This window comes from Eubalaena glacialis, chromosome 13 (assembly GCF_028564815.1).
Source record: "Eubalaena glacialis isolate mEubGla1 chromosome 13, mEubGla1.1.hap2.+ XY, whole genome shotgun sequence".
NCBI lineage: Eukaryota > Metazoa > Chordata > Mammalia > Artiodactyla > Balaenidae > Eubalaena > Eubalaena glacialis.
In genome coordinates this window covers 79518812-79529896 of record NC_083728.1, presented here as the reverse complement: position 1 = coordinate 79529896, position 11085 = coordinate 79518812, and the positions used below count along the sequence as shown (strand labels likewise).

The window sequence follows — 11085 nt, the reverse complement described above, 5'->3', positions numbered from 1 at the left end:
CGACCGCTTCCCATATGCAGGGCTCGGAACTCCCACCCGCTTTTACGGGTCTGCTTCTCACCAGGGCCGCGCTGACTGCGGGGGCCCGGACCTCCCGCTCCCGGCACTCGCAGAACTGCGCCTTCTGAGAGGGCCGAGGACCCCTCATAGCCCCTGCCAATCAGAAGCTCCCGCGTGGGTCACTGCTCGGTCCCCTAGGTGACCACACAAGCCGTCGCTCTCCTCAGTCCTGAAATACCGCCCCCCTCCCGAATTTTATATTGACGAAACTAAAAATACAATAATAATGATTGAATATATATAATATATAATACAGGTTTACTGATGTTCAGTAGAATATTATATATTATATATAATATCATATATTATATATTTATATATAATATCATACAATTATATATAATATATATTAATATTATATATAATAATATTAATATATATAATATATAATACAGGTCTACTGCTATATTTAAGATGGATAACCAACGAGGACCTACTGTACAGCACAGGGAACACTGCTCAATGTTATGTGGCAGCCTGGATGGGAGGGGAGTTGGGGGGAGAATGGATACATGCATATGTATGGTTGAGTCCCTTTGCTGTGCACCTGAAACTATTACAACATTGTTAACCAGCTATACTCCAATATAAAATAAAAAGTTAAAAAACAAAGGTCAAATACTGTATGATTCCACTTATATGAGGTACCTAGAGTAGTTAAATTTGGACATTGACAGACATTACAATTGTTACCAGGGGCTGAAGGTGGAATGGAGATGTCTACTTACTGTTTAATGAGTACAAAATGTCAATTTGAGAAGATGAAAAGACTTCTGGAAATGATGGCTGCACAACAAAGTGAATATACTGAATGCCACTGAACTTAAAATGGTAAATTTTATGTTACGTATTTTTTAATACCATAAAAAGAGAAAAAAGACAGCTGAATCCTTATATCTGTTTCTACATTTAATCTTTTGAAATATGTTGTTTCGGTTGATGTTTCTGAAGAAAATCTGGCTTCATATAGATACATAGCTGGAAAAAGGAATCCTTTAATAAGTCTTCTCATGTAATTGTGAATATTCTTCTTTGATACCCCACCAAAACTTGATGAGATTAGTTGCAATGTAGAATCTGAAACCATATTCATATACTTTTAGTTTTTACACCACAATCTGTTAGTCTGTCTCACTCTCCAAATGGATCCTGAACTCAGGTATGACTTTGTAATGTCACACACTGGCCATTTGGAAAATATCTGTCTACTGATTTACCTAACTCAGTGGGTCCTAACTGGGTATGATTTTACCCTCTAGGAAATATTTGGCAATGTCTAGAAATATTTGGCAATATGTGGCAATGGTTGGCACACGCTGGGGTTGCTACTGACATCTACTGGGTAGAAACCAGAGGTACTGCTAAACATTTTAACAATGCATAACAAAGGATTATATAGCTCCAAATGTCAATAGTGCTGAGGTTGGAAAACGCTAGTTTATTTAATGCTGACATATTTCATTATACAATATAAAAATTTGTGTTTGTTAATATCATCACTAATCTTTTTGGGAAAGTTTGTAAGTATTAGGAAGTTGTCAAGAGAGTGGATACAAGTTCTCCAAAAACTTTAAAGTTCAAATTTTATCATTTACAACATATATTTTCAGTTATTTTCCTTCATGCTATAAAGCACATTTCATTCATTTTCAAGAAACTGTCTTAGAAATAACCAAGTCTAAAAAACTAGTATTTGTCAGTTGTTTTTGTAGTTGAAATTGGTGTTCCATAAAATAAGGAGTTACTATTTCTCACAATCACATAACTTGTTTTGCTCAAGAGAGCCATCGCACTTGTATACGGTATAAATGCTTTATGGTACTCACTACCTTGATTAAAGTAGCAGCAGTTTTAGCCACCATTGCTTTTGACCCATCAGTGCAAATGTCAACACAGTGGAAAAAGCAAATTACCTTAGTATTATTAGAAAAAAAAGTTGACCGTATGGGCCCCCTGAAAGAGAGTCAGGGATCCCCAGGGGCCCAGGGACCATACTTTGTAAACTTCTGCTCTAGATTTATGTGAAAGAAGTAAACCCCTATTTGTTTAAGGCACCATTAATTAGGTTTTAAAAAATAAGATAACTTGTATCTCTAGTTTTCAAACCATCTTCTGCAAACTTGCCAAAAAGTCAGCAGTTACACAGAGATACTCTTATTTTTTAAAAATTCCTCTCTTTTTTTCCAGAGTTACTGAGATATAATTGACAAATAGAAGTTGTATATATTTAAGGTGCATAACGTGATGTTTTGATATACATATACATTGTGAAATGATTACCACAATCAAGCTAACATATCCATCCCCTCACATAGTTACCACTGTGTGCGTGCGTGTGTGTGTGTATTGGGGGGAGGAGAATGCTTAAGATCTACTCTTTTAGCAAATTTCAAGTATAAAATACAGTATTGTTAATTATAGTTGCCATGCTGTACATTAGATCTCTAGAATTTTTTTCATTTGCATAACTGAAACACAAGACTCTTAAATTTATAGTAATTTACTTCAAATTCTGAGGTAGGATAAGTATAAGAAGTTAAGAAATAACCCTTTTTCAGTGGTTTAAGTGTTTACTGTTGGATTGCAATGAAAGCTTGGAAATCACTGCAATACCCACCATTATTGTTCTGCTAAATAATATAGAACCTTCATATATACTAGACTAGAGTAAACCATACCATAGAACAAAACACTACCTGTACTAGAAAACACTATTTACCATTAGGGAAAAAATGAGGTAAATCTATATACTAAAGTGGAATAATCCTCAGGATATATCAAGTGAAAAGACCATGGTACAGAGCCATTCTTTAATTCTGTTTGCTTTTCTCTTTGCTATGCTTATATATAATATTTCCCTTTAAAACATGCCTCATAGTCTCAGTATCTTTGTGTTATACTCAAAAGTAGGGTAGCATGTCCTTCTCAGGCAGTGTTGCTTAGAAATCAGCAAAGCTTGCTCTCTTGTACCTCTCCTCCCTTGTTCCAAACTGTTGCAAACACAGTGAATATTTGGTCCAGAACTGGGGACAGTAGAAAGAACACCAGCTTTGGAGTCAGTTCAGACCTGTGTCTGCCGCATAGCTGAAATCTTGAGCAAGTAAGTTACTTAATTTTTTTGATTCTGAATTTTCTCTTTTAGCATATGGCAATGAAAATATGTGTATCTCATATCTATTATGAGAACTAAAGGAGATAAAGCACATCAGCACTCAGCACAATGCTTCATAAATGACAACTATCACTAATTTAGTTCCTTGTCTAAGGGAGTCATTTAGATTTTTAGAAGTTCTGCTTTCGCAATTCTCCTTCAATAAGTACACTCTAACACCCCAGCCTCCCCTGATAAGTTACTCTGGAAAGTTAAGTAATTATAAGTGTCTTCCTGGTTCTTTTAGCACTTTTTAAGAAGGAAGGGGGGTGATATAGGAGTACAGGATTAAGAGCCACAAACAACTACCTATAAAATAAATAAGCAGCAGAGATATATTGTACAGCACAGGGAAATATAGACATTATTTTGTAATAACTTTAAATGGAGTATAATCTATAAAAATATTGAATCACTGAAAGCAATATACTATTAGTTGTACACCTACAACTAATATACTATTGTAAATCAACTATACTTCACTAAAGAAAAAGTGAAAAAGAAAAGCAAAATTCCCTATTTCCGTTTCTCATGCCCAGAGAATTCCTTAAAGAAGAACAATGCTCTTTGTCCTTTTGATTTCAAAAGGGAGTTTACCTTCCTTTAGATGCTTTTTGTGTGTTTATGATTAAATGTATTACTGTACATTATAAGTTGAGTATTATTTATTATATAGAAGCCTGTCTAGCAAAGCAGCCACAATTGAAAACAGGTTAACAGTGTGGACTGAAAGCCAAAACCAGGGATAATATCTATATTAGGCTCCCTTATTGATCTAAATTATATTGTAGGAATGTAGCCTTTTAAAGTAATCTTTTAAAGGTTTTTGTTTCTTTGTTTTCAGCTCCTTCAGTCTGACATGGCAGAAAAACCAACGCGTATGTCCACACAAATACCCGATGATGAAGATATAGTTGAGTATATATTTCAAAGAGAATTCTCCTTTTTGTCCTTAACAAAATTGTGTAGCTTCAAAATATTGACTCAGTAAATTGATATAGACCTAGATGGTAAAGGCTTATGTTTGTTATGTTTGGGCATGAATTAACTTTTATACTGATTGGAGTTAAATATCAATGATCGTTTAAATAACTGATGCATGTTTCTTGCATCTGCAGACATTTTTAGTAGTACAAAAGACTATTCCTATTTAACACCAAAGAATAACAAATGAAAATTCCAGAACCTCCCAGTAGGTGAGGAGAACAATGCTACTTTGATGCATATGTTTGTGGACCTTTAGATACTGATAATAAAAAACTTTTAAATGAAGTTATTTTAGGAAGTGGCTGGGTGGCTGCTTTTTTATTACTTTACTGAGTGGGAGATTGAACCAAGTTCCATTTTAAGACGCGCCTCTGTACTAGGGAAAACATAGTAATTCACATACAATTTTACCCTAAAAGAGAGTAGCATATCTGAATGGGTGAAAACTGAGTTTTAGAACTATTTTTGACCAAAATAGATACATGAATAGATACATGAATATTGAGCTATGTTAAGTAGTGTTGGTTTATGACTTAATAACTAATGGCTCTCTTTTCGGTGTTTTCCTCCAATCATACATGGTTTTCTGTATCTTCATTTGAACCATCAAACGATCATATTTTTTATCTTCTCTTTCTCAGTTACTTTTCTGAAGTGAATGGCTTATTCCACCTTTATTTTACTATCAGCCACACTTTAAAAATCACATTTGATCCAACTTTCATCTTCGTTGCTCTCCTGAAACTATTACCGACCCTTTCAAGTCGGGTCCCCACAAGGGTCCTCCTGCCTGGGGTCACTCGTGCCAGTGGAATGAGACTGAGTGCGGCTCAGAAGCAAAGGAAAGTTTAGTCTTTGATTAAAGAATGGAGAGGTGTGAGCTCAAGCTCTAAAGTCCACACTCAGGACAGGCTGTGGGCAGGCTGCTTCGTAGGGTTCCGGGCTGCGGAGGGAGGGGCGGAGTTCTCGTGGGTGCTCACGGCACCCCACCGCTATCTTGCGTTCAAGTGTTGCTCGCAGGGCTTCTCCACACGGTACGCCAAGTTGGGGTGTTGGGCCCAGGGGTTCTGTGCTGGGAACTGTAATCCGAGGTGTTAGGTGCAGGCCTCTGCACACGGCCCCTGTAGGCAAGTGAAACTAGACTTAGCATGAAAGAAGAGGTTAGACCTTATCTTATTGTTACCGACCCTTTTGAGTAGGGCTCCAACAAGAGTCCTCCTGCCTGGTGTTATTGGAGCCAATAGAATGAGACCCAGTTTGGTTCAGAAGCAAAGGAAAGCTTTATTCTTTGATCAAAGAATGGAAGGGGCTTCCCTGGTGGCGCAGTGGTTGAGAATCTGCCTGCCAATGAAGGGGACACGGGTTCGTGCCCTGGTCTGGGAAGATCCCACATGCCTCGGAGCGGCTGGGCCCATGAGTCACAATTACCGAGCCTGCGCGTCTGGAGCCTGTGCTCCGCAATGGGAGAGGCAGCGATGGTCAGAGGCCCGCGCACCGCGATGAAGAGTGGCCCTCGCTTGCCGCAACTAGAGAAAGCCCTCTCAACTAAAGAAAGCCCTCACACAGAAACGAAGACCCAACACAGCCATAAATAAATAACTAAAATTAAAAAAACAACAAAAAAAACAAACAAACAACAACAAAAAAAAAGAATGGAGAGGTGTGAGCTCTCGCTCTAGAGTCCTCGCTCTCCTCAACAAGCTGTTGACGGGCTCGCTTTATAGGGTTCTTGTCAGCGGAGAGAGGGGCGGAGTTCTTGGAGGGCGACTGCAGTGCCAGGTGCAGCAGCATCTCTGCACACGGTTCATTGTCATCATCTTGAATTGAGGTGTCATGCACAGCACTTCTCCATATGGAGTGCCAAGTTGGGGTGTCAAGTTTGGCGGTTCTTTTGTTGTTGTTAATTAATTAATTTATTTTTGGCTGCGTTGGGTCTTCATTGCTGTGCACAGGCTTTCTTTAAGTTGCGGTGAGCGGGGGCTACTCTTGGCACGTCGGCTCAGTAGTTGTGGCTTGTGGGCTCTAGAGCGCAGGCTCAGTAGTTATGGCACGTGGCCTTAGTTGCTCCGTGGCATGTGAGATCTTCCCAGACCAGGGCTTGAACCCATGTCCCCTGCATTGGCAAGTGGACTCTTAACCACTGTGCCACCAGGGAAGTCCTGAGTGCAGTGGTTCTGAGCTGGGAACTCTAATCCCACACGTTAGGTGTAGGGGCTCTGCGCTTGGCCCCCTTAAGGCAAGTGAGATTAGACTAAGCACAAAAGAAGAGGTTAGACCTTATCCGATCACCTAGATTCCATCGTATTTTTCCCAGGGACCCCAGTGGGCTTTGCTGGTGACAAAACTACTGTCAGAGTCCTATCTCAGCGACTAAACCACTGACTTACGCCCATCGCATATTACCTTTGGGCGCTCTGATGCATTAAATCACGGTGAATGCTCTCTGTTTACATAACATTAAAATCATAAAATTTTAGAATAGGCAGATCCCAAAGACCAATTAGTCGAACTTTAATCTGATATATAAATGCTTGCTACAAACCATTTAGCAAGTAGTCTCCCAACCTTTTCTTTTTTTTTTTTTATTTTTAAAAATTTATTTATTTATTTATTTATTTATTTATTTTTGGCAGTATTGGGTCTTCGTTTCTGTGCGAGGGCTTTCTCTAGTTGCGGCAAGTGGGGGCCACTCTTCATCGCGGTGCGCGGGCCTCTCACTATCGCGGCCTCTCTTGTTGCGGAGCACAGGCTCCAGACGCGCAGGCTCAGTAGTTGTGGCTCACGGGCCCAGTTGCTCCGTGGCATGTGGGATCTTCCCAGACCAGGGCTCGAACCCGTGTCCCGTGCATTAGCAGGCAGATTCTCAACCACTGCGCCACCAGGGAAGCCCCCAACCTTTTCTTGAACCCTTTACAAACAGCAACTTAATTTATTCTCCTTTTTGAAATTAAAAATAACATTAGTAAAAGAAAATTTCAAACAACAGGAAAGAGATAACAGGCCTCTCAACCTAGCTCTTTACAGGCAATAACTAATCTAATCTCTGGACAACTTTTCATATCAGCCCATACTGACCAACCTAATTCTTTTTAATAGCTCTGTTCTTCTTTTTTTTTTTTTTTTTTTACATCTTTATTGGAGTATAATTGCTTTACAATGTTGTGTTAGTTTCTGCTGTACAACAAAGTGAATCAGCTATATGTATACATATATCCCCATATCCCCTCCTTCTTGCGCCTCCCTCTCACCCTCCCTATCCCACCTCTCTAGGTGGTCACAAAGCACTGAGCTGATTTCCCTGTGCTATGCAGCTGCTTCCCACTAGCTATCTATTTTACATTTGGTAGTGTATGTATGTCCATGACACTCTCTCACTTCATCCCAGTTTACCCTTCCCCCTCCCCGTGTCCTCAAGTCCATTCTCTACGTCTGCGTCTTTATTCCTGTCCTGCCCCTAGGTTCATCAGAACCTTTTTTTTTAGATTCCATATATACGTATTAGCATACGGTATTTGTTTTTCTCTTTCTGACTTACTTCAGTCTGTATGACAGACTCTAGGTCCATCCACCTCACTGCAAATAACTCAATTTCATTTCTTTTTATGGCTGAGTAATATTCCATTGTATATATGTGCCACATCTTCTTTATCCATTCGTCTGTCGGTGGGCATTTAGGTTGCTTCCATGTCCTGGCTATTGTAAATAGAGCTGCAATGAACATTGTGGTACATGACTCTTTTTGAATTATGGTCTTCTCAGGGTATATGCCCAGTAGTGGGATTGCTGGGTCATATGGTAGTTCTATTTTTAGTTGTTTTTTTTTTAAATTTTATTTTATTAATTTTTTTATACAGCAGGTTCTTATTAGTTATCTATTTTATACATCTTAGTGTATACGTGTCAATCCCAGTCTCCCAATTCATCACACCACCACCCCCACCCCGCCACTTTCCCCGCTTAGTATCCATACGTTTGTTCTCTACATCTGTGTCTCAATTTCTGCCCTGCAAACCGGTTCATCTGTACCATTTTTCTAGGTTCCACATATATGCGTTAATATACGATATCTGTTTTTCTCTTTCTGACTTACTTCACTCTGTATGACAGTCTCTAGATCCATCCACGTCTCTACAAGTGACCCAATTTCGTTCCTTTTTATAGCTGAGTAATATTCCATTGTATATATGTACCACATCTTCTTTATCCATTCGTCTGTCGGTGGGCATTTAGGTTGCTTCCATGTCCTGGCTACTGTAAATAGTGCTGCAGTGAACATTGGGGTGCATGTGTCTTTTTGAATTATGGTTTTCTCTGGGTATATGCCCAGTAGTGGGATTGCTGGGTCATATGGTCATTCTATTTTTAGTTTTTTTAAGGAACCTCCATACTGTTCTCCATAGTGGCTGTATCAATTTACATTCCCACCAACAGAACACTCACTTTTATAAGGGAAGGGGCTTCACAACTCATCTTCTGGCTCTAGTTTCCTCTCCAGGCCACTGTCATGCTAGTGCCTTATTCGTCTTTTTGAAATGCTTCTTCCTTCTACTATTCTCTGGCTCAAACCTCTAGCCACTGCCCATTACCATTTAGATAAAATCCACATTCCTTAGCCTCATATTTAAAACTCTCTATTGTTGGGGTCCTTTTTTTGCCTCTTGTTCATAATACGTCCCTCCTTCATACAAATCTTATCTTGTCTTCAAGAGCCAATCTGCCATCTTTTAAAATTATTTTTAACTACTCCATGCCACAGTCATCTATCCTTCTTCCAAATTCCTATATTATTTTTTGACTTTTCTATAATTTTGGTACTTAGTATGATATTAATAGATATTTTAACTTTTTCTTCATGGCTTTTATTCTCATTGAAATTGTAGGCTCTTCATAAATAAGACTCTTTGACTTATAGAACATCAGAGTGTGAAAGAATTTTAAGCTCTCCTGATCAAATGTTCTCATTTTACAGAAGAGAAAATAGGCACCAGTGACTGTCCCAAAGGCTCACAATGACTAGTGACTTTTCTTATTCAGCTACCTTTCCCCATGCCACTGGAAAAAAAAGTTCAGTGAATACAGGGTAAACATCAGGGCTTGTCAGAGCTTGTAGAGTCCTTTTATAAATTTACAGACTATAACTTTATGTACAGTATCCCATTTGCTAGAGGTAGTCTGTGTGTCCTTGCTATCATGAGGGATTAAAATAATGTATGATTTGCATTTCAGTTTCATGTGAATGCATGTGAAATAATCCTTTTAATAGTAGGTTCATATGTTTTTATATATCTACCTTGTTTATTTCTTAATTTGCTTTATTTGTGCTTTGTTTGTGGATGATGCAAAGGTGAATTCAAGAATGAGACTTGAAAGATCACAAATTCCAAATTAGTAGAATCTGAAATATTTAAGTTTTCTACATAGATTATATTGGAATTTTATAAAAGTAAATATTATAAGAAAGAACTTTTGGCCTGTCAGAAGACATTTGTTAAGTAATAGTGATGATTCTATGGAAACCCCTTCTTGTTCTATCGATATTTGCTCTGTGGGTGAAAACTCAGTGTTCATGAGGCCAAGGTTTCTGGTCTGTTCCTGATAAGAAAATGGGCTATATTTTGTTCTATGGACACACAAAGCACTTTGATCTGGTACCTCCCTAAGCTACAGTTTTTAAAATGAGAGAAGCCTGGCACAAGGGGGTCTAGGACAGAGAGGACAGTAGAGTGTCCAAATCTTTTATTGTTACATATAATCTTCAGATTATATGGGTCAGAATGTTCTCTTTTGAGTAGAGAACTCAAAATTTACCACCATATATAAACGCTGTCTTCTAAGAGCACAAGTAGTTACAAATTGAAATTTTTTATTATTTCTTATTTGATTGTATTTTCAGTTTAGTATTGCTAAATACACTCTCTTTAAATATAAAATCCCCATGGAATTTTTACTAATTAATTCTTGGTTGATTTCTGGATTCTTGGTTGAGACCAGATAGGACCCTGGTAGGCTCCTATCCCTACCATTCACTCTTCATTTAGCATGCACTAATTCAACCAAAAGCTATTGAAAGCCTACTGTGAGCTGGGAGTTAATGATATAAAATGAATAAAATTCTATCGCAAAGATCTCAAAGTGTATTGAACTCTGTCTTTGGGTAAATCATGTAAACTGTTTGGATCGTAATCCCTTATTTTAACATAAGAGGATTAAATTAATTCTAATACTAATCATAGTGAAACTATTAATACAAATGTTTCCTTATATCATTGTGTCTATAATATTATAATGCTTATGGAAAAAGAAATAGCATAATTTTATTTTCTATGCAAAGAGTGTTTTTAAAAAAATCTTTGAAGCATATTCTTATTTAGGACTACCAACTCTATGTTTTCTTTGTTAAGAAAAAATTTTTAATAATTTCATATTTTTGACCACACTATTCAAAATAGTTATGCTAAAAACATGATATAGTAAACCTATTTTACTCTTACTACTGAACTCAATTAAGAGTCCCATAGCAGGGTGATTCAGGAAGGGGTAGGCATGTAGAAAGGAACATGAAATTGGAATATGAAGAACAGTAATCTCATAGTTAATAATTTTGATGCTCAAATATGCAACATTTTGCCAGTAGGTGCCATTTAAACAGATTCTCCTGTGCTTTTAAAATTGCATTTGAATATATATGGGGAGAAAGAACATCTTAATATTAATGGTTTTTCTAATGTGTAAACATGATATATATTTCCATTTATTTAGTTCAATCTTAATCGCTCTTATCATTCTTTTGTGGTTTTCAGTGTAAATGTCTTACATATCATTATGATATTTGATATTATTTCTATCATTTTGAATTAATCAAGGCTTGTTTTGTGGCTTAATATATG

The 11085-nt window shown here is 37.7% G+C and overlaps 1 protein-coding gene across 1 annotated transcript in view; it reads left to right on the top strand.

Moving 5' to 3' along the window:
* Positions 1-2004: 2004 nt before the first annotated feature.
* SEPTIN14 (septin 14) overlaps positions 2005-11085 on the top strand; it is a 41757-nt gene continuing 32676 nt past the window's right edge. The window contains exons 1-2 of the mRNA XM_061209873.1: positions 2005-2058; positions 4056-4124. Coding sequence (XP_061065856.1) covers positions 2005-2058; positions 4056-4124 — 123 coding nt within the window. The remainder of the gene's footprint in view (positions 2059-4055; positions 4125-11085) is intronic.